Genomic DNA, 22,816 nt, shown 5'->3' on the forward strand with positions numbered 1-22,816 from the left:
TCCCCCATGTTTTGTATAAAACTTTTAATTTTTTTTTTTTTAATGGTGAGGGAGGGTGGGTGCCCAGGGTGGGGGGCCATCCCCTTTCCCTGTGGGTTTCTAAGCTCCGGGCAAAGTGGTGGGGGTGGGAGGGAGGGGGGAGTTAAGGGGGCCACCTCCATTCTGGGGAATTTATATTTGAACTGAGGCTCCGGCCTCAAAGCCCAGGAACTTTTTTATCACAATCGTTTAGGAAGTAAAGCCTGTCTCCCTCCCTGTCCTCTGCCTCTGGTACCTCTCTCCCTGTCTATCCCCGGCTGTCCTCAGCCCCAGTCCTGCCTTCCCCGCCCCTCCAGGGGCCGTGAGTGCCTGGGTTTCTCATAGCCCCACAGGGTTGCAGCAGAGGAGGGAGGGACATTTTATGATGAACCAAAAATTCCGTGTTGGGGGGGGTTGGGGGCAGAGGAGGGTGAGGGGTGCCGCCCATAGGCCACAAATCTCTACAAGTGCCTGCTATCCCTCTCCTGGTCCCCACCCCAGTGCCAGTCCAACCCCTTCACCCCCCAGCTGCTCCTAGGACTTGCCCCATAGGCAGGCGGGTGGGGAACGGGGTGCCCTGAAACCAAACTGGAAGCCCCCTCTGCCTCCCAGCTGGAGCCCCTGGGGTGGGGGTCTGTGGTCAAGCCTTATTCTGTATTGGGGATGGAGGGTGGGTGGGGAGGGAAGTTGGGGGCTGCTGGAGAATGTATTCAAAACAATAAAAACTTTGGACCTTTGGACGCAGTGATCTGAGCGTTGCACGCAGCCACCTCAGGGCCACATCCTTGGCCCTGAGTGGATCCATGGCCAGAGGCCCTAAGCCCATCTGAATGGGTCAAGTCCAGGCCTGGAAAATGAACTGACCTTGGGGGGCACTAAACCTCTGGGCCTGGTGGTGAAGGTCTTGGGCATTCTCTGGCCCTCCTCTGGGGATCCACTCTTCCTGGGAGCACTTTTTGGCTCTTCAGTGCCAGGCCATGGCCCTTGTTCTTCTGCCTGAAATGCCTCTCTTCTCTGTGAAGTACTGTTCATTCCTCCAGGCTCTGGTGAAGGCCTGGCGCTCCTTCTGCACTACCTTTGGTGTCCTCTCACGTATCAACTCTTAGAGGTGCTTATGAGTTCATCTGGTAGTCCTTTGGTGACAGGCTTGCAGTGTCTTGCAATATAGATCTTTCAAGGCACTTTAGTGATCTTCCCATCAACCCATGGGAGCATTCCACTAGTAAATTAAGAAGAGACTGGCTTAATTGCAGTTGCTGTTCACCTACTGTGTGCCAGGTACTTAGGAGCTGGAGTTCTTTATCTCCAAGGTGGGAGCTAGTGGCTCACTTAAATGACTTGCCTAAGGCCTTAAGCCCAGCTGGGACTTTAATGAAGTCTGTCTCTGAAATACATGTTCTTTCAACAACTTAATTCTAAAGCCAGGATAGTTGATTCTAGACCAGGATCTCAAGTTCCTAAGGTCTGAGAGAGGTCATAAAGCCAGAAGCCCAAGTTGGAGAGCTTGAATCAGAGATGAAAGAATCAGGAGGAGGTATCCAAGCCGGAGGTGCTTTGAGACAGCACAACCCATCCAGTGCAGGTGAGGGGCCTGAGGCCCAGAGAGGGAAAGGAATTTTCCAAAGGCCACACAGCTGCTAAGAGAATTGAGGGCCCTGGTCTTGCATGGCTTCACCATGAAACCCCACCCTATGCAACTCTGGGGGAAGGAACTGGAAACTCCTACCCACTCATTTCATCCTCATTTCAAGCCAGCCCCGGGTGGGTGGTCCCTGATGATGCCCGTTGGCAGTGAAGAAAGGATCCAGGGCTGGGGTACTGTGAGGCTCCTGTGGAGGCCTGCAGGCAACTGCTCCCTCTCCTGGGTGATGTAAGTCACTCCCTTGGGGTGGGGGCCACTGGGCTATTTCTGGAAGTAGGGATGAGGCGTGTCTCCTGGCAACATAGATGCAGCTAAGTTGGTGGTGGTGTGATGGAGAGAGGGGGATGTCATCACTGAGGTAGGAGGGAGGACCCTGACTAGTAGTCTCAACACCTGATTCTAGTGCCTTCAAAGCACCTCTAAATCGGATCTACCATGGAGTCAAAGGCGCTCAGCTCCAGAACCCCTCTCCAGATCAGACGACAGCACAGCCAGATTTCTTTCCCCAAATTCTGGCTGAGTGGGATGTCACAGGTGGCCTCTCATCTTGAAAACTCCAGCAGCTCCTCTCATTGTTAAAGTGGCCCATCTAAATCTATTCAGTTTCTGCAAGGTCATACCCTTGCTCCCTTCCACATCTTTCAGGATCTCTGATACCAAGTAAAAGCTCTCTATAGATCTCAAGACACTTCCATCAATTAATTCATACTGTCAGAGACCCTCTCCTTACCTATAATCCCCAGCACTCCCTCAGTCCCCAGAAATTCCTTTCTTAGGCTTCTCAACCATCCCTCACTTCTTCAGGTCCCTCAGAAATACCCTCAGTCACCATCAGTTTCTCACAGTCTCCCACAGACCTTTTACAGACACCTCAAGTCCTTTCTGACTTCACTCCTCTCCAGGAAGACCATTTTACCTCTTCACACCTCTAAGCATCTCTAGACACCCAGAGGTCCCTCGTAGCCGCTTACAAACCGCTCTAGCACCCTTCAACAAACGTTCTCATCTCGTACAGACATTCGGATAAGATTCCTTCAGACTGACTCCCTCAGACTCCCACGGACCCCCATATCCTCTGGCCGTTGCACACGTGCGGCCCACTCCGGACTTCCCACGGGTTCTGGCCGTTAAGTAACCGCCACTATTCCGCCCTGTTCTCTTGCCCTTGTAAGGCTTCTTGGTCCAGGTTAGGATTCCTCAGGATTTGGGGCTTGAGTCAGATTTTTGCTTTTGGACTCCGAGCCGCCGTCAGAGGGCAGCAGGAACTGTTTGACTGAGGGATTACTACAACTCCCAGAAGCACCCGCTCTGGACTATGCAGTGATGTAGCCGCATTCATTGCGAAGAGAGCGGAAGTGTGACTGTGCTTTGCCTTCTGGTTAATGTAGTACGAAAGGCTTCAGAGTTACTATCCGTCCTGCCCCTGGAGTTCGTGTCCGCTGGGAATTGCACTCAACTACAGCGTGGACGAGACTTTTTTCAAAGGGCAGGGCAATTAGAGTGATCACAGGATCTGATTAAAGTGAAGCCTAGAACTCCATTTCCCGTCATTCCACGAGGCAGGAGAAGAGGGTGACTTCATTTCAGTTACAAATACTTCCGGAACACACAGACGACATATTCACATGAACTCTTATTTCCCAGCACACACTCACACGAGCTCTGTATACACACACACACTCAAACGAACTCCGTTTCCCAGCGCGCTTTGGACTGCCGTCCTTCCGGGTATTAATCGATAAGTGGGGGCAACATAATGCGAGCACAAAACGCGAGGCTACTCCTAGCAGCTGGCTTCCTTCTTTTGGGCCTTCCAGGATCCTGTAATTTAGGAAGCCTGCGGATTCAAAGAGCTTAATGGGATGTTCAAGATAAATTGTGTTTTCATTTTTTTCAACCTTCAGTTCAGCCTCCAGGTGCAACGTACATTGTTAGGAAAAGCTAGACAATATCCGAAGACTGTATTGTCTTGAAAATCCCCCGGAAACTTTGTTTCCTAAATCGTTGGCGGGGAGGGTTTTCCTTCCGGATTTGTGGAAACTTGGGAGTGTTTGCACTCCATTTTCCAGTAGTCCCTGATTGACTTCGGCTCTTTCTTGGGACCTGGCGTCAGGAGAGGAGGCGTTGAAACTTTCCGCAGTCTCTTTTAGGCGACTGCCTTTCCCCTTTCGCTCACGCTCTTTCCGGCAAACCTCAGCTGTCTTCTCACAAAGGGTCGGGATCCGGTCTGGACTATTCCCCAGCATGCTTCAGGATTACGGTAGACCCCGCCCCTTCAGTCAATGGTAAGGCCGCCTTGAACTCCATTTCCCAGAAGACACAAGGCTCGCTGTAGCAACTACCCTGAAGCCTCGGTGTTGACTACATTTCCCAGCAGGGACTGCGGCCTAGCGAACGAGGGTGGAGGAATGCTCTGCCTATTTCCTAGCCTATTTCCGGAACTGCAATATCCACTTGGAGCTTAGGAATCACATGGGACTCCATTTCCCGGCGTGCTTTGGAAGTAGCTTTATACCTGCAATGCGGTGAGGGCGTGGCGACGACTACATTTCCCGGCTTGCCTCACAGCCCGATAGCGGCGGGTCCACCGGCTCCGACTCAATTTCCCAGAGTGCACTTGGCGCCAGTCGACATACAACCAATAAATTAAGTGAGCGATTGGACTCCGTTTCCCGGAGTGCATCGGGCCTATACAGCTCACTGACGGAGTTGCCTGAGACTACATTTCTGAGGCACACCTAGGGACGCGCGGTTGCCGCAATGGAGTGAGTGTGCGACTCTGACTCTGCTTCAGAAAGTGCTTCAGAGTCCGTTGTGGGCAATTGTCCAACTTATTGCCCGGGAGTCTCTTTTCCGAGGTGCAGCGCGACTCATCATCGCCGCAGCCCTCTCTGAGGTCTTTGTGGACTCCATTTCCCAGCGTGCCACGCGGCTCTCTGTGAGGGCCTAGAGCGGCGACGGCGTCGCGTAGGGCCGGCGGACTGCATCTCCCAGCGTGCCCCGCGGCGGGCGCTGGGCCGGAGCCGGAGCCCGAGCGGCGCGGCCTGGAAGAGGCCGGAGCCCGGGGGAGGCGGCGGCGGCGGCAGCGGCGGGGGCAGCCCGGGCAGCCCGAGCCCCGCGGCCTGGGCCTGCGCTCGGCGCCATGAGCGGTGGCGCGCCTTCGGGCGGCGGCCCTGGGGGCTCGGGCCGGGCGCGGACCAGCTCGTTCGCGGAGCCAGGCGGCGGAGGCGGCGGCGGCGGCGGCGGCCCGGGGGGTTCGGCCTCTGGCCCAGGCGGCAGCGGCGGCGGGAAGACGTCAGTCGGAGCCATGGGCGGGGGCGTGGGGGCCTCGAGCTCCGGGGGTGGCCCCAGCGGCAGCGGCGGAGGAGGCAGCGGCGGCCCCGGCGCGGGCACCAGCTTCCCGCCGCCCGGAGTGAAGCTGGGCCGTGAGTACTAGCGGTGCCCGTGGCGGGTGGAGATCGGATCCCTGAAGCCACTCAGACGTCGATCAGGTTCTTCTTTATGCTCAGGGAGGAGCTCGAGGTCACTGTGCCTTCCCAAACTGGGATCTGAGATCTACCCCCTCCCGGAGAGAGGGATTCGGGGGGGTTACCATCACTTGGAGTGTAGAATTAGAATTAGTAATCCTCCAAAAGACAGGGTCACAGGTTCCTGTTCTTCCAGTCCCGAAGTCTTGGGTCCGTGAACCTTAAAAACAGGAATCTGATGTTGCCATCCATTCGAGAACAGATCAGGGGTCATTGTCGCTTGCAAATGGGGCTCAAGGGTTATTGTATCTCAAGAGAACACGAATAAGATCACCACCACCCAGAGAAGGGATCTGAATTTGCTCCCCTTTAGAGCATGGGGATTTGGAGTATCACTTAGAAGCAGGGATTTAGACTTGCTGTGGCCTCAAAGAACGGGGCCAGGGCTTTCCAAATCTGATATCCAGATTCCCTTTTAAAACACTATCTGCCCATAATATGTAGAATTGTACACCCAATGGTGGAAATTAATGATTCCTGCTTCTTGAGGACAGATTGGAAGTCAGCATACCTTTCAGACCAAGTTCATAGTCACTAATATTCAAGAAAAGATGTCTTTCTTGAAGGGTTTTCTTTCACAGAAAACGCAATGTGGGCAGGGGCGGTTACCAGTCCCTCCCCTAGAATAAGGATGTGAAGTTATACCCATTTCATTATTCTGATGTATGACATCATTGACTCTGGATAAATAGCTATATAGGATCCTCTCCCTCACTGGCCCCTCTGAATGGATCTGATTCATCACTGACTTCTTTTCTTTGGGGAACCTTTCACCAGTTACCCCAAGAGGGATCCCTGTCCTCCAAGAATGCCGCCAACTTTTGCTGCCATCGCAGAATGTTTTGGGAATTTCCTTTAAAGGACTGAGGCCAGGATAAACCCTTGATGATAGAGATCAGGTTCACCATTCTCACTATTAAGTGTTCGTCCATTAGGGACCAGTTACATACACGATGGGGTCTGGGGCTCCGAACCTCACAGGTGAGGTCAGGCCAGTGCTTTTTTCTAGCCCCAGAGTATTTGGGTAAGAGCTAATTGTCTCCCCAAAGTGAGAGTTAGGGCGCTGGCACTCCCTACGGGAAGAGTCATTCTTTTCTGTCACCAGAAACCAGTGGTGAAGTTACCAGCTGCACTTAGGGAGGACTTAAGAGATCACTGTCCCCCAAGTTGTGGGAAAGGTTAGGGCTTTACTGACACAGAAGTACCTCAGGGTTCCTGCTCTCAAGTGGAAGAGGTTAGGTCAGGCTCTCCCTAGAGAGGAGGGAGCAGAAGGCAGCAGCTCTCATCATGGATGGAGCCAACATCCGGGAGTGGTGGAGCCTCTTCACATCAGGAGGGACCAGTAATTTGCTGCTCACCAGAAGTGGAAATCAGAGGTTACCAACCCTGGCACAGCAAGAGGTTTTATGTGTCAGTATCCTCCCCTGTGGAGGAGTCAGGATTTGGGGTTCCCTGAAGGGAAGAGGGGGAAAGGAGACATCTAGGAGCCACCTTTGAAGATGGGGGAGGGACAAAGACCGTCCCCCGCCCATAAGCTTCCTGTAGAGACTCCCTGCCCTCTCACAGCCCCAGGATGGGGTGGTGGCCCGAGGGGAAAGGTCAGTAGATTGTGTGTTCCCTTTGCTCCCCAGGTGACAGTGGGAAGGTGACCACAGTGGTAGCCACTCTAGGCCAAGGCCCGGAGCGCTCCCAGGAGGTGGCTTACACAGACATCAAAGTGATTGGCAGTGGCTCATTTGGGGTCGTGTACCAGGCACGGCTGGCAGACACCAGGGAATTGGTGGCCATCAAGAAGGTTCTCCAGGACAAGAGGTTCAAGGTAGCTTGCGGGGAACGGGGATCAGGAGGTTTGACTGCACATGACTGGTGGGGGAACTCCAGCAAGAGTGCTGGACTTGGGTTTGTACAGGGGGTCTGAGCATGGGCCAGAGGAGAAGAGAGTGAGCTGTGTGGGGATGTGGATTCCAAGAGAACCCAGAGCTGACTTTTATTGGGCTCTTGTTCTTCGTAAGTGCTTTGTAGGCGAGTTTAACTTAGCGCAAAGATTCTCTGAGGGTAGGTGCTGTTGTTACTCCCATTCTAAGCAAGCAGAAGCTGGAAACTGAGACTCAGATAAGAGAATTGCACAAGGTCAAGTCTAGAATCTGATTCCCAAGCACTTCACCTTAACTACTGAGTTACTCTGCTACCCAGAAGAGAAAGGAAGCTGATGGGGCTGATTCTGTCTGCGAAGGTCAGGCTCTGCCCCCAGGGTCTGGCACTTGCTGGGAGAAATCCCGCCTGTGCTGCAGATGCCTGGGTGTGGGGCCCGGTCACCCCTGAGGAAGGGGTCCTTTTCCTCATTCATATATAGTGCCCTGTGAGCTGGTAGAGGCCCTTTGGATCCTGTGTAGTCGAGACGTAGGAGAAACTGAGCCTGGGCTGAAGAAACCAGGTCAGAGTTTAGGTCTCGGGCAGTGAGGACTCTCAGGGGCAGGTCTTCCTCCAGGGCACTGGTCAGAATTTAATTATAGGTAAGTCCCGAAAGTGAGAGGAATCTGAGGATAGGGGCCTCTGAGGCCCCAGGGGGGAACAGGAGAGGCAAGAGTGCTAAGACAGGTCTTGTGGGAAGAGGCTGAGGCTGGATCTCTACTGGGAAGGTGAGGATGAGAAGCCTGGAGGCCAGGACTCGGGATCCGAGCGCCCAGATGCCTTCTGTGAAAGCATGGAGCGGCGTGGGGACTAGGGGCATCTGGATGACCCCTCCCTGTCTAGTGTTGCTCGTGCCAGGCAGGGAAGTTTGCCTCATGTGGCCACATCATGTGATTTTCAAGAGAAGCTGAAAAACTTAGATTTACATGTGAAGTCATTTGCTTTGTAAATCTGAGCAAAAAATCAAACATTTTTAAGAAGTAGGCTGCAGGAAGCACATGGAAGTGATCTGACTTTAGTTGTGTGTGAGGGGAGCTAGGGGTGAGGAATTAGGGGCTGCTCCATATGGGGCCTTGGAGCTAACGCACGGAGTGGCTGCTTGGCCCTGCCGGCAGGAACGGGAGTAGAGCTGTGGTGAGGGGTGCTCGGGAGGGGAGGCAGGGAGAGTGGCTTGTCTACTGAGGCTCTCTTCCCTTGCCCCCCAAGAACCGAGAGCTGCAGATTATGCGTAAGCTGGACCACTGCAATATCGTGAGGCTGAGATACTTTTTCTACTCCAGTGGGGAGAAGGTGAGACCTGGGTGTGGGGATTCCTCCTCCGCTTGGGCTCCACCCATCTGCCTGCCTTTCTCATGGCTGCTCGTCCCTTCCCCTGTTATTCCCCACACACCTTCCTCCCCCTCTTCCTTGCTCATTTCTCATGATGCCTCACACCTCTCCTTTGCTGTCTGCAGAAAGACGAGCTTTACCTAAACCTGGTGCTGGAATACGTGCCCGAGACAGTGTACCGGGTGGCCCGCCATTTTACCAAGGCCAAGTTGAACATCCCTATCATCTATGTCAAGGTAGGCAGGCTGGCGGGCTGTGGGGGTCCCACCCACCAAGTCAGGCGCTCCAGACAGACTCTCCCGTCATTTCCAAGTTTACGTTGGTCTCTAGAGGCCTCACGTGCCTTGCCCTTGTCCCTACGTCCCCAGAGATGGAGCTCCCCAAAGGCAGGGCAGCCCAGGCCGAGGCCTGATGCAGTCAGGGAGGCATGCTGACCAGGGCTGGGGAGGCTGCACGTTACCGGCTCGGGTCCACCCCAGGAGCCTACTGGCACCAAGCGGTGTTGGTGTGGTCAGCTCAGAATCGAGGTGGGGACTTAGAATGCAGAGGCACAATGAGGTCAGAGGCCTGGCCCGTGGAGCCCTGGCAGAGGGGGATGGGAAGGAGGCAGGGTTGGAGGAAACTTAGTGTCCATGGCACCAGGGACTCAGGCGTCTTCATGGCCTGCGGAGGCTTATTCCCCTGGTGCTGTGCCCTGTGTGTTACTGTCCCTAAGGACGGATTTGAGTGACTGGGTGAGTGGGCGGGCTTCGGGATGCTGTGGAGGACGGGACCGAGCAGCCAGCTGCTCGGCGGGAGGAGGGTGGGCTCGCGTTTGCGGAGGTTGCATGGGCCGTCTTTCCTCCCATTGACTTTAAGCATCCCAGGCCTAGGGGGGTGCTGTGGGACTGCACCTTCTGGGGGGGGCGGGTGGTGGTGATCTGGTCTGTGGACTGTATCCTGGACCCAGCACTGAGCAGCTCTAGGGGTCCCACTGACTGCGACGCAGACTACTCCAGAAGAGCTCTCAGTTTAGCAGGGTAGACAGGCATCATCACAGAGAACTATAAAACTACCAACAGTGGCTGACCCGGAAGCAGCACAGGGATTCTGCAAAGAGGAGGCCCCTAGCCCTGCCTGCTTTGGGAGTGAGAAGGATTGAGGAAGGCTTCTGGGAGGAGACTGGGCACAGGGCAAGAAGTTGGCATCTCTGGCCACAGGCACTGGGAACAGAGGAGGCGGTGCCCAGGAGGCGGGCCTGAGCAGTTACACATGCCGGGCAATGGACGAAGCCCTGCGGCTGCAGGAGCAATGGAAACACTGAGATCCTTGCTCTTGGCACTTAATGTCCTAGTCAGTAGGAAAGAGAATAGCAGAAAAATCCAGGTGGAGAGGGGCTGGCCTGAGGGTGGTTTTGACTGCTGAGTGAAGGAGGCTGAGCCCTTCCTACAGCCAGTGGTTTTCTTGGTGAGGCTCCCCAGCCTGCTTTAAAGCAAGGCCTTCCTGATGTACCTGTCTTGTCTATCAGGCTTCTGCCGAAGTGTGTTTGAAGCAGTGGTTTCCAAAGTGTGGACCGGCACCAGCACTAGGGGGCTGGTTGCAGAGCCTCATCCTGATCTACCGAATCAGAACCTCTGGGAGTGGGCCCTGCAGTCCTTGTTTTAACACGGCCTCCACGTGATTCTGGTGCTCACCAAGGCTTGAGAACCAAGGGGCAGTGGAAGTGTTTTCAAGACAGGGAGAGTGGGCCCGGAAGGGCTCTGCAGGCCAAGATGGTGGAGCAGGGGTGTGCTCTGCGGGGAGAGCTGGGCTGGAGTTCTGCTGTCCCCTGCCCACCCCAGGTGTACATGTACCAGCTCTTCCGGAGCTTGGCCTACATCCACTCCCAGGGCGTGTGTCACCGCGACATCAAGCCCCAGAACCTGCTGGTGGATCCCGACACTGCTGTCCTCAAGCTCTGCGATTTTGGCAGGTGGGTCTCACCTGGGGTGGGCTGGGTGGCTGAAGGGGCGAGGAGGGATCCTGACCCTTGGCCTGTGTTGACTCCTGCCCATATCTTCCCACAGTGCAAAACAGTTGGTCCGCGGGGAGCCCAATGTCTCCTACATCTGTTCTCGCTACTACCGGGCCCCAGAGCTGATCTTCGGAGCCACCGATTACACCTCATCCATCGGTCAGACTTGGCGGGGGCGGGGTAGCAGTCATGGCAGTTTTTGAGGTCCTTCTGTGTGTCTGCCAGGCTCGGTGATAAAGCGTAACACTGTTCCTTTAGCTGGTCCTCACAAATTCAGGAAGGTGACGCTGTCATAGGTGTATTTTACAGTCTAAAGCTTAGAGTGGTGAGGTCACCTGCCCACAGTCAGGTGGGACTGGGCAGGGCTGGGCTTTGAAAGCGGACGTGACTCCAGAGTCCATAGAGCCCTGGAACCTCCCAGGAAGTCCTTTCTCCTCAGTCAGCAGGAGGGGCTGACAGTGACCTTGGGGGAATCGGGAGGTGAAAGGCTTTGCCACCATGAAGGTGTGACCTGTTCACAGGGCCTCGATGTCCTTCCCTGTTGCTGGGGGTGAGAGTGCCAACTTCCAGGCATGAGGAGAGGGTGTGAAAGTGTTTGGAAAAGAAAGTTCATCAGCTTTGCAAGGAAACTTCATGGTCCCTAGGTGTGAACTTGTGCTGTGGGGGTCAAGGTACAGGACTGGAAGGGGTGACTAACTAGGCCACGGCTATTTCCAAGTGCAAGAGAGAGGCCAGAAGTGAGTAAGGCAGCTCATTTAATGCTTTCCCTTCCTGAGGCCCGGAGAACACAGGTGTCTGTTCTGGGCCTGTTGATGTGTCCTCTGAGGCTGCAGAGAAAAGGCTTACTGGGATCAGAGTGGAGAGAGGCGATGGAATCCTCTAGATTGGAGAGTACGGCGTAGTCAGGCAGACTTGGAGGTTCAGAGTCAGGCTTCTGTGTTCCTATACTGTGTGACCTTGTGCAAGGCCCTTTCTCACTGAGCCAGGAAAATGGGGCTCTTGGCATTTCTTCATCATGAAGGACAGAAATGGTTGCCTGGGGATGGGCATGGTAGCTCTGACCCTCCCCTGTTCCTCTTCAGATGTGTGGTCGGCTGGCTGTGTACTGGCTGAGCTCCTCTTGGGCCAGCCCATCTTCCCTGGGGACAGTGGGGTGGACCAGCTGGTGGAGATCATCAAGGTGAGGGCAGGGCCAGGGCGGGCAGGGACTGGGCTCAGGGCCAAGGACCTTGGCTCAGACCCCTTCCTTTCCCTACAGGTGCTGGGAACACCAAGCCGGGAACAGATTCGCGAGATGAACCCCAACTACACGGAGTTCAAGTTCCCCCAGATTAAAGCTCACCCCTGGACAAAGGTGGGGCAGGGTTCGGGGTTCAGGCAGCGTGGCTGAGGTCCCCACTGGAGGCCAACTGGTCTGGGGACCTGGCTACAGTCATGGCTCAGTAGTGGGTCAGTTAACTTTGATCACATGGCAAAGTTTAAAGCTGAGAACCCCCAGTAAATCCCAGAGGCCTGATTTCAGATGGGGAGACGGGCTCACAGCACAGCAGGGCCCAAACAGTCACGGGACCCGAGCGGGTTGCTCATCTGATACAAGCTCACCTCCCCTCAAGAGGCTGCGTGTCAGTTTCCTCATCTGGAAAGCGGGGTTGTGGGAGCAAGCAGGAACACTCCAGTGCCCAGGGCCTCAGCCATCTCCTCTGCACCCCCAGGTGTTCAAATCGCGGACGCCACCCGAGGCCATCGCGCTCTGCTCCAGCCTGCTGGAGTACACCCCCTCCTCGAGGCTCTCGCCGCTGGAAGCCTGCGCGCACAGCTTCTTCGATGAACTGCGATGTCCTGGAACCCAGCTCCCCAACAACCGCCCGCTCCCCCCCCTCTTCAATTTCAGTCCTGGTGGTGAGAGCCCAGCCTGGGATCTGGGGTGCTGGAGGGGCAGCTGGAGACAGCGAAGAGCTTGGTGTGGAAGACCGGAGAGCTGAGGGTGGGCTGCAAGGCAGTCCTGGGGCTCAGGAAATACACCCCTGAGGCAGGGACACCCCAACCCACCTCATCTGCACTCTGCGATCTCCCGTGTTAGGCTCCTTCCAGTTTTATTTAAAGTGTTCGGCAGCTACATCTATCCCTATCTGGTGCCCCTTTCTAACCAGGACTGGGTCGCCAGGTGCCCTGTCCTTTGACTAGACATGTCCATTCCTGTCTCTAGAACTCACCATCCAACCATCTCTCAATGCCATCCTCATCCCTCCTCACTTGAGGTCCCCGGCGGGCACTGCCTCCCTCACCCCATCCTCACAAGGTAAGTTGGAGGCCATCTCCTGTGCAATAAAGCTGCATTTCTCAGTGTATGGGGGGGGCGGGGCGGCGGTTGTTCTCACAGCCCCCCCAGTTTACTGCAGAAATTGTTGACAGGATGTTTCCCATGTGAATGGCCACCTTTGTAAGGCATTATCGCCTGTATTTTGTGTTCAGATGCAGACTGGAAAACGAAAGACATACATTTGGCCTGCACAAACAGTTAGGTTTGTTCCTCCCATTGAAAAGTGAGAGCTATTTTATGTGCAGATCCAGATTTCCTGTTTCTCTCGGGGAAGAAATCAGACTGGCAGCAGTGGGCCTGCCTCTGCTCAGGGCGGTCCTGCCGGCTGGAGCTGAGGTCCAGCTGCCCCCTGTGCTAGGGGGGCTGTGCTCCCTTGTGAGTCACTTAGTGACCAACCTGGCCCTTTAGCGTCTGAGTTTGAAACCCTCAACCTAAAGTGACAGCTTTCGGTTTCTAATGTAGCATCTCACACCAGCTTCCTGCCTTGGGGTGGCGGGGTGGGGGTGGGGGTCCAACAGGCCCGGGTTAACCATCTGCTCCTTCCCCCGCTCAGCTTTAAGTGAGGCTCAGACCAGCTCGGACTGGCAGTCGACCGATACCACAGCCACCCTCACTAACTCTTCCTGAGGGCGCCACCGACTACCCTTCCATCTGGGAGCCCTGTGTGGGGCTGGGAAGGGGGGCCATAGCCCACCAAGCTCCTGCCCTGACTGGGCCCCTAGACCAGAGGGCAGAGGTAAACAAGTCCCCACCCCCCCCTCCAGTCCCTCCCTCACCAGCCTCACCCCTGCGGTGGGCTTTTTAAGAGGATTTTAACTGGTTGTGGGGAGGGAAGAGAAGGAAAGACAAGGGATGGGGGGCATGAGGACCTTCCACCCCCTCAGCCTCCCACCCTCCCCCGAGGTCTCCACCTCCTCCAACTCCCTCCCCTACTGTGTCCCTTGTAAATAGAACCAGACCAGCCCCTCTCCTCCTCTTCCCCCCCTCGCCCCCGGGTGTAAATAGATTGTTATAATTTTTTTCTTAAAGAAAATGTCGATTCGCACCGTCCAACCTGGCCCCTTCCCCTCCTACAGCTGTGTCCCTGCTCCTGTCCTCTGCCCCTAAGGCCTCCTCCCTCCTCTCCCGACCCTGGAGGGCAGGGGCAGTGGGGGAGCTCCTGATGTCTTAGTTTTCACAGTAAGGTTTGCCTGTGTACAGACCTCCGTTCAATAAATTATTGGCATGAAAACCTGCTTCCTGTCTAGACACCTGTTTTCACAGAGGTGAGGGAGGGCTTGCGGCGGGGTGGGCTGGGACAGAGTGGGCTGCGTCTCAGGCAGGGGAGCAGGGTGGAGTGAACCCAGGCGGGCCCAGGCCTCCTGTGCCTCAGCTCCGTGCATGTGGTGAGCTGCCTCTGGGTTACCCACTGCAGCACACATCATCTGCTTCCACTTAGGGAGGCAAGTACCGTCATTCCCAGGTGACTGGTGAAAGAGCTGGCCATCAGATAAGTCAGGGCCACAGAACATAAGTGGCAGAGTCAAAGTTTGAATAAAGGGCTCCATATATCAGCCTGAGCCACCTGCCGCTTAAGGGGGACACAGGATGATGGGGGGGGGGGGTCACTTGGGCCAAAACAACCTTGATACAGACTCTTGGTGGGCATGGATGGGGCAGAGGAGCCGTTTCCAAACCCTAGCAGAGAGCCCCAAGCCTTCGTTGCTGTCTTAAACAGGACCCTACTGTGCCCACCTCTAGGAATGGTGGAAAGTGACAACTTTAGGAAGGTTGTTGCAGAGGGCCGGATTTTTCTCCTTGCTTTGTAAACATGCTGGGGCCAGATGGTGGGGCTGTGGCAGAGCGAAATGGCATCTCCTCCACATGGTGCCAATGGTAGCGAAGGCAAGAGGCCCTAGAAGTAAAACGGGGCCTGGAGAGGAGCAACTGAACTATCCAGTACTGGACTCCATTTGTGAAATGGGAGAGTTCTGAACATACCCCTGAGGGTGTTCAGGGACTGTTCCTATGGAATCTGGGCTCTGCTATCTCATGAGGTGAGCCCCAGGGCATCTGTATACTCACGGCCCAGAGCAAACCCTGCCCCTCCCTGCTCAGCACCATCAGCTGTCACCTTGTTCGTAGGATGAACACCCAGAGCAGGTGGACTGGATGAGGGAAGGAAGGCTCTGGATGAGGGGCTGACCTTGGGTTCCTGGGGAACCCTGCCTGCTGCTCACACCAGTGGGCCGTGAGGTTCCCAAGGGTGTCCCTACACCCACCTCCCTGGCCTCTGTCCAGGTCTGGCCCCATCCTCTCCTTCCCAGCCCATCTTCAGCTTCCTCCTTGCCCCACCCTGATGGATGCCAAAGAGCCCCCCTAACCTCACAGAGAACCTTTACCCCATCCCATCCCCTGCACTTCCCTAACTTCTGAGGCTGGCTTTCAAGACCTTCCCAGGTCTAGACTTCCCCCAATCCCCTACCTCATCACCCCTCCTTTGGGCAGCCTCCCTTCCGGACACCTCAGCCACAGCCTGTCCTGCCGTACATGTCCGAGCACCTTGGTTTAGAGGCCCGAGAGGAGCCTGCCCCATGGGCCTGCCACGAGTGATCTGCTTTCATCTGGAGAGCAAAGGACTGTCAGCCCAACATAACCTCAGAAAACGGGGATTCCTTCCTGCTCCCGAGACCTTTTTCTCTTTCGCGGCCCCTTAAGCCCAGTTCCTTTCCCTGTAGTTAGACTGACTCCTCTGAGCCGCTGCCTCCTGTGCTGGTTTCAGGTCACACTCAGCACCACTGGTTACAGATGCGGGCTAAAAGCACCACCTGGACTCAAATCCCGGCTGACGCCTCTGCCCATCTGAGACCTTGGATGAATCTGTCCCTGTTTTCTTGGGATAATACTGAGATGGCCTCACAGGCCTGCTGGGATCACATACACGCACAGTGCTAACTGCAGCGCCTGCCACAGCTGCAGCCGAATGTCTGCTGTCACTGTTGTCAGTAACTGGACAACCTCTGAGTGCACCGAGAACGCAATGCCTTGGGGTGGTGTCTGCCTGTAGTATTACCTCCCTCTTCTACAAGGAGATGTTTGCCTTTTCAAGGACTACCTTCTCTAGAAGCCTCTGACCCCTGACCTACCATGGAGTTTGTTTCCTGCTCCGGGCTCCTTACTGCCCCTACACCTCCCCACTGCCGCCCTAAGGACCCTGGGGCTGACGTGTGCCTGCCCCGCCTCAGGCACCAGACACCTGACTCATCTTTGGGCCCCAGCACACACAGGGTGGCCTTAGGATACCCAGGCTCAATAAATCAACAAGACACTCAGGGAACAAGGCCATCTGTACTTCGGTGTGTTCCTCCAACCCCTCTGCGTGGCTCTTGGGGCGTAGCCCCTGTCTTGACTCATGCCTGGGTCTCCAGTATCACCCATCTGCAGCTGAATACCCATCTTTCAGCTGAAGTGAGATGAAAGAAGCCCAGAGAAGTCAGGTGCCTTCTTCCACCAGGCAGAGCCAAATGCAGGGAGCCCAGAATCCAGGGAAGGCACGGGTAGGGGCAGGCGGTGGAGAACAAGCAGAGGACCTGAAGAGGTATGTGACAGTGCCCAGGAGAGACCTGGCACATGGTCGGGGCTCAGGAAAGGTTACCTGACGTTGCTAGGCACCAGGGTGATGCGGAGCAAAGAGTCTTGGAGAACCCCACTTTGCAACGCAGTGGGGTGACTTGGGACACGTTGTATGGTGTCTCAGAGCTTCAGTGTCCCCTCAGGCAGAGAAAGGTGACACCTGGTGGGGCTGTTCTGAGGAGTCAGTAGGGAAGAGGCCAGGGTGGATGCTGGCACCCCGTGGGCACCAAAGTGGCTTGTCAGGGGGTGGTCCCCTTCTCCCCAGAGGTGCCTGCACTTGTTTTGCAACCAAATTTTTTTTATTGTTGCTCTTTAACTGTGTCACATGAAGGCTGTGTCCAACTGCAACAGCCCGCTCGCTTCAGAGGCCCCCAGGGCCGCCTGGCACAGCTGCAGTGTGTCTGCAAGGGCCAGCGGCTGGGACGTCTCGATGATGGCAATGGTCTCCCCAAGCTCGGTGCACATGATCGTCTGCTGAGGCTCGGAGGGTGGGGGCGGGGCAGGAGGGGGCGACCGGGGAGGCTGCAGTGTCAGGGTCCGTGCCTGGGCATGGACCCGCTGATGCAGTCGCAGGCCCGCCATAGCGCGGAACCAGCGGCCACAGGTCCCGCAATAGTAGGGGCTCTTGTTGTAGAGTCCAGTGATGGGAAGGCGAGGTGCACGGGCAAACGCCACTGGCCGCAGGTGCAGTCTCCGGTGCTGCTGCAGGTTAGAGCTCTGTGTGAAGCGCTTGCCACAGTCCAGGCACTGGTAGGGACGCACGCCTGTATGGGTCAGCTGGTGGCGGCTGAGGTTGGCCAGAGAAGCGAAAGTCTTGCCACAGGCGTGGCACTGGAAGGGCCTCTCGCCCGTGTGCGTCCGGAGATGGTTGCGCACGTGGACCAGCTTCTTGAAGCCCTTGCCACAGACGCCACAACGGTGCCGCCGCTCAGGGGGCCCGTGGACGGCGCGCCGGTGCCGGGAGAGCCGGGAGGCCGAGGCAAAGGACTTGGGGCACTGAGGGCAGGGCAGCTGGGCAGGCGGGGTGGGAGGGGCTGGGGGGGGAGGTGTGGGCTCGGCTGGAGCCAGAGAGGCCGCCGCAGATGCTACCGTGGGTGGTGCTGCTGATGGGGGTGCCCCACTCTTGCCTGCGTGAGTGCGCCGGTGGTAGAGAAACTTGGTCATGTTGCTGAATGTTTTGCCACAGCGGCAGCGATGCAGTGGGTTGGCAGTATGGGCTCGCCGATGGGCCACCAAAGTGAGCTCCGTGCCAAAGCCACGGCCGCAGTCCACGCAGAGGTAGCGGGCTTCGCCACGATGCAGCCGCAGGTGCTGCTCTAGGGAAGCTGCTTTCTTGAAGACCTTGGAGCAGGTCGTACACTCGTGGGTGCCACCCACATGCGCCCGCCCATGAGCCAGAAGCCGGTTTGCAGAGCTGAAGCTGCGCTGGCACTGGCTGCAGTAGAAGGGGTGAGCTGCTGAGGATGGGCCGTGGGATGCCCGCCGGTGTCGCCGGCGCGTCCCTGCTGAGGTACAGTGTGGGGGACCATCCCCACTGCCCTGGGCCTGGCCAGCTGCAAACTTGTCACCTCCCTTTGTATCGTCACCAACCTTGGCTGCTGCCTCTTCCTCTTCCTCTGTCTCTTCATTGTCATCTTCATCATCTTCCTCCTCCTCTAGCCCATTGTGCTCTTCTTTCTCTAGGGAGTCAAAGTGGGTGCCTTGATGCTCCAAGAACTCCTCGGGGGTGGTACAGAGGGTAGAACACTCAGGGCACTCGTAGGGCTCCATCTTGACTTCGGGTGGAGCCGGGGGTGGAGGTGGTGGTGTGACGGGAGGCAGAGGCGGCGGCACCGGAGGTTTAGCTGCTGCAGTAGAAAGGTGCTGGGCCTTGCGGTGAGCCACCCACAGCTCAGGTGAGGGAAACAGCTCCTGGCAGTCTCCACACTGGTACTGGATCTGGCTTGCAGACTCCCGCAGGTGGGCGTCTTGGTGAGCAAGGAGCTCCCTGGGGGAGAGGATGAGCTGGCTGCACTCGCCGCACTGGAAAGGCCCTTCCTCAGTGCCTGGCACCAGCTCCGGCTCCAGGCCAGTGTCCTGGGTGGTCAGTGTCTCCTCCTCTGTGACAATGGGCACATGCTGCTCCTGGTGTGAGAGGACTTCTTCTAGTGTGTTGTAGAGGTTGCCACATTCAGAGCACATGAACTGGAAGAAGAGGGAGGAGGCAACGGCCTCCCCAGGTGTCATCTCAGTCAGCTCCGTTGACATTTCCATCTTCTCTCCTAATATCGGTGCTGACATCTCCATTACCCTTGGCGACATTGGTGTCGGCATCTCAGCTACCTCAGCCACTTCAGCCACCACCTCTGCCATTGTGCGGAAGGTGGTGCCTGGAGAAAGGAGGGGAGCCTAATGAGACACCAGGAACTCAAGGGGAGGGGGGATGTCTCAGGAGTTCCCTTGCCCACGTCATCACTCACCAGTCTCTACCAATCAGCAAGTCTGGATCCAGTGTTTATACCTCAGTCTTCAGTGAGCCCATGACTCGGTAGCTGAACTGCACCCCATGGCGCCCAGGTATCTGCAAGAGGGAGACAGCTCTCCTCAGTCTGACCTCTGATGCCACCCTCTTTACCCAGAGGGCTGGTCACACCCTTTCCAAGAACATAATGTATCTTTGGGGGCCTCCTGGCTTTTGCCTGTGCATTTCCTCTCTGTGCAGCATCTTTCCTCCATCTATGTGTACACACAGAGATGCAGCAAAGTTTAAGAGCACAGGCTCTGGAACCACACTGCCCTTGGCTTGAATCTGAGCTCCACCACTTATTTTGTCTCTCTGAGACTGTCTTCTCACCTGTGAAATGGGCTAAAAGTAGTAATGACCACAAAGTCCCTGGTACTTGATAAAGGTTAGATAGAATCATTACTTGTAATTCTCCAGAAATGTTTTTCTATCCTAAGTCTTTGATGCTGCTATTCTTTCTGGCAAGAAAGTTTTCTCTTCTTGTCTAACAAACTCCCACCCAGCATTTCCTTTTGTGAAGTCTTTTTAAATAACATATCTATATCCACAGGGTGGTGGCCACTCCCTCCTCCTTGGGGTTTTTTTTTTTTTTTTTGGCTGCATCTCTCAGCATGTGGGATCTGCCCTGACCAGGGGTTGAACCTGTGCCCCTTGCACTTATAACCACTGGACCACCAGGGAAGTCCCTCCTTGGGGTTCTTATAGTATTCTGTGCCACCTCCATCATAGCAAATATCATGAACTTGAGATAAACTCATCGGACTGAGAAGGCTGGCAAGGCAGATGTGATTCATTGTAGGGGCTGCTGTCATCAACAAAACCACTGATCAAGTGCAGGGATTTTAACTTTTGAACTTCCCTCTATGTGCCCCCTATCTCCGTCTATTGGTGTGGGCTCAACCCAACCCAGGCCCCTTCACAAAATGGGGGTTCAGAGTCCTTCAGACTGCCCCCATGCACGCCTCAGTAGTAATTTTCCAAATATAATCCCCACCATCTCCATTTCTTCTTCAACTCAACTGTCAGTGCCAGAGTTCAGCTTACAGCTCTGCACACAAAAGTTTCTGCACCTTTCAGCATGTGGGATCTGCCCCCGACAAGGGGTTGAACCTGTGCCCCCTGCACTAGAAGCACGGAGTTATAACCTGTATGGCCAGGGAAGTCCCTCCTTGGGGGTTTTTATGGTCTCCTGTGCCACCTCCATCATCACAGATATCATAAACTTGGGACAGAGTTAAAAATGTTAAGCTCCCAGAGGTCTCATCACAATAGGCACTGAGTATATTTGCTGAAAGAATAATGCTCCTTTCAGGAAGTGAGGCCCTGAGAGTTTAAGGGTCTCTACGCACATTCCACTTTTCCCACCAGACCAGCCCTCCTAATAAACTGTGAATTTCCACAATAACAAGGCCCAGCACTGGGCCTTGCTATCAGCTGGTGTCCAGTAAAAAAATCCTCCTTGCATAAATGATTCATTAAAAGCCCAAGAGGTAACTTTTTGACTCCTTCCCTAATTTTTGAGTTGCCCGGGGCCCTGGCACACAAAAGACATTCAACAACGGATCTTCCAGGAAACCAGGGGCCTGAGAGTTCAACTTTTCACTGTTTACAGCTCTGCTGCCAAAAGAGAATTCCCCTTTAGCGAGGCCCAGCGCCTGGTGCAAGGCTTTTACACAGGAGGCACCCAGTAAATGTGTAGAACATGGCCTAAAAGACCTGAAGTGTGGACTTTCCTAGTCAATATTTCCCATTTCCCAATCCTGGATTGTGAACTACTGAGGAGAAAGATGGGTTTATTTAGGAGATAAACAAAAGTCCTTCAGGAGAGAGCCCACCAGGGGCCTGGAAGTTCAACTTTTCTAAGACACAACCCTTTTCTCCGACCAAACTTATCAACGCCGCAGCCTGAGAGAGCCCTGCAGTGGGGGGCCTGCACGCCACAGGCGCTCAGTCAATGCTACAGGGCACCGAGGAAGGAGCGCTCTTTCCACTCCGCGCCGCTCCCGCCCTAGCGCAGGCCCCAAAGCTCCTCGACCCTCGGTGTCCCCTTCGTTCTCCCTCCGCCCTCTCCCTATGCCCAGCGTTCTCTTCCCCGGCCCGCCCCGGGGCGCCCTCACCCGTCTCTCTCACCTCCTGCAGCCCCCGCCGCTCTTGACACAGACCCTCAGTTCCAGGCGTGCGGGACCCCTCACTATTCACACCTCCCATTGGGCGGCTCCCTTACCCCTGACAGCCAATCAGAGCCGAAAGCGGAGGGCACACGCCCTTGCGCCTGCGCGTGGCCGCTCGGGCGGGGCTCGGCGAGTTTCTCCACGCACGCAACTGCGCCCTGTGGGCGGGGCTCCGGGCTCGGAGAAGCGCCTGCGCAGTTCTCCTGGGTAGCTCTACCGCCAAGTCTGAAAGTTGAATGGAAAGAAGTGGGCATCACTGGAAAGCAAGGGACCATGGAGTGGACTGGGTGGCAAGAGACCTTAACAGAAGTGTAATTTTATAGCTGAAGAGACCGAGCATCTGAGAGCACAACTTTGGAGTCAGACACACTTGGCGTATTTCCCCTCTGTGGGCCTCACTTTTACTCCTGAATAAAATGGGCTTGAATCACATTTACCTCAAAGGCTGTTGAGGGGGTTGGATGAAATCAATCAGGTAGAAGCACTCAACCCAGGGCCTGATACAACGCGGATGCTCACTATAACCCATCTAATCTGGACATAGCCCTTCCCTGTTTGTAAAATTGCTTTCCCTTCCCTCCCACTCTTCGGTCAATTTAATGATATTCACTTATTGGACGCCTACTGTGTGTTTGGCCCAGGACTGGGTTTCAAGAGGTGACAGTTGCCATAAAAGAGGGGATTCCCTGGTGACTCAGAGGGTAAAGAGTCTGCCTGCAATGTGGGAGACCTGAGTTAGATCCCTGGGGTGGGAAGATCCCCTGGAGAAGAACATGGCAACCCCCTCCCCCCACCAAAAAAAAAAGAAAAAAAGAAAGAAAATGGCAACCCACTCCAGTGTTCTTGCCTGGAAAATCCCACTGACGGAGAAGCCTGGCGGGTTACAGTCCATAGGGTGGCAAAGAGCCATAAGAGAGAGGGGAAGGAACGCTTCCGAGGTTACTGCTATAGCCAGTGTGAGGCAGGACCCAGGAGTCCCAAGGGGATGGGAACCGGTCCCAGAATCTGTCCCAAGACACTTGAGGGCCCTCACCTTGAGTCACCCAAGTGGGGAGCGGGCAGGATGGCCACAACGTCCAGGGCTCTGCCGCAGGGTTGGGGTGGTGGTGGTAGTGCTTAGACATGCAGCCTTGACACCAACTCTCTTGATAGAGACCTGCTTTTGCCAGAGTGAAATTGGTAGGTGCAGATTAGAGAGGGGTATTGAGAGTTCCCTGTGACCTTGGAGGTCAGAGATTTTAAAGGATTTTGGGGGCAGGGCGTTAGAGTTCCTGGACGGGATTCTGACTGTAACGGGCGAGTCATGACGGACACCATCCGGAAGTGCACAATCAAGATGTAGGGGCCTATTGCAATCAAGAAGGAGGTACTGGCTCCTAAAATGAGACGGAGAGTCCTAGCCTTGATTGAGGAAGGAATTTATAGATGGGGAATGTCTCTTCGATGAGGCGGGATTCCAGTCAGGACCACGAGATGGCACAGATGGGGTATAGGTTGCCAGTAGAATTAAGGGTCAGTCTAATGGAGGGAAGTCCAAGTCCTGATCATAAGGGGTCTTGGCACTACCCAGAGCCAGGACGGGTCGTGATTATGGTCCTTTGCCACCGACAGGTGAAAGCAGTGGTAACGTGGGCTTCTAGGCTGTGATTAGGAGGGGGTTGTAGTCCATGACATGAGTAGTTTCAGCAGGTCGTGATGTGGGGCAACAAGGACACTGTAGCTCGAGTCGACCCTGCAAAAGGGTACCACCAGCTCCAGCCCAGATGCGGCGCCACTTTCCCTCTGCGCAG

At 55.5% G+C, this 22,816-nt stretch overlaps 2 protein-coding genes across 2 annotated transcripts; one reads left to right on the top strand and one right to left on the bottom strand.

The window, feature by feature from the left end:
- Positions 1-4,802: 4,802 nt before the first annotated feature.
- GSK3A (glycogen synthase kinase 3 alpha) lies at positions 4,803-13,970 on the top strand. The gene is made up of 11 exons (XM_052655776.1): positions 4,803-5,085; positions 6,819-7,006; positions 8,305-8,388; positions 8,553-8,663; positions 10,248-10,378; positions 10,473-10,579; positions 11,503-11,600; positions 11,679-11,774; positions 12,133-12,319; positions 12,627-12,719; positions 13,294-13,970. Exons 1-11 carry the CDS (start codon positions 4,803-4,805, stop codon positions 13,365-13,367), a joined length of 1,452 nt encoding a protein of 483 aa, XP_052511736.1. The 3' UTR covers positions 13,368-13,970.
- A 2,089-nt stretch (positions 13,971-16,059) lies between these two features.
- On the bottom strand, positions 16,060-21,075 carry ZNF526 (zinc finger protein 526). Its single transcript, XM_052655770.1, has 3 exons — positions 20,986-21,075; positions 18,812-18,912; positions 16,060-18,721 (listed from the first exon to the last, which is right to left on the bottom strand). The coding sequence occupies exon 3, from the start codon at positions 18,702-18,704 to the stop codon at positions 16,674-16,676; it is 2,031 nt and encodes a 676-aa protein (XP_052511730.1). The 5' UTR covers positions 18,705-18,721; positions 18,812-18,912; positions 20,986-21,075; the 3' UTR covers positions 16,060-16,673.
- Positions 21,076-22,816: the final 1,741 nt, after the last annotated feature.

This window comes from Budorcas taxicolor, chromosome 18 (assembly GCF_023091745.1).
Source record: "Budorcas taxicolor isolate Tak-1 chromosome 18, Takin1.1, whole genome shotgun sequence".
Classification (NCBI taxonomy): Eukaryota; Metazoa; Chordata; class Mammalia; order Artiodactyla; family Bovidae; genus Budorcas; species Budorcas taxicolor.

Coding starts and splice junctions, on each gene's coding strand:
- ZNF526 (XM_052655770.1), bottom strand. CDS start 18,704: ATGGCAGAGGTGGTGGCTGAAGTGGCTGAGGTAGCTGAGATGCCGACA.
- GSK3A (XM_052655776.1), top strand. CDS start 4,803: ATGAGCGGTGGCGCGCCTTCGGGCGGCGGCCCTGGGGGCTCGGGCCGG. Junction 11,601..11,678: donor AGCTGGTGGAGATCATCAAG/GTGAGGGCAGGG, acceptor CTTTCCCTACAG/GTGCTGGGAACACCAAGCCG. Junction 11,775..12,132: donor AAGCTCACCCCTGGACAAAG/GTGGGGCAGGGT, acceptor CTGCACCCCCAG/GTGTTCAAATCGCGGACGCC.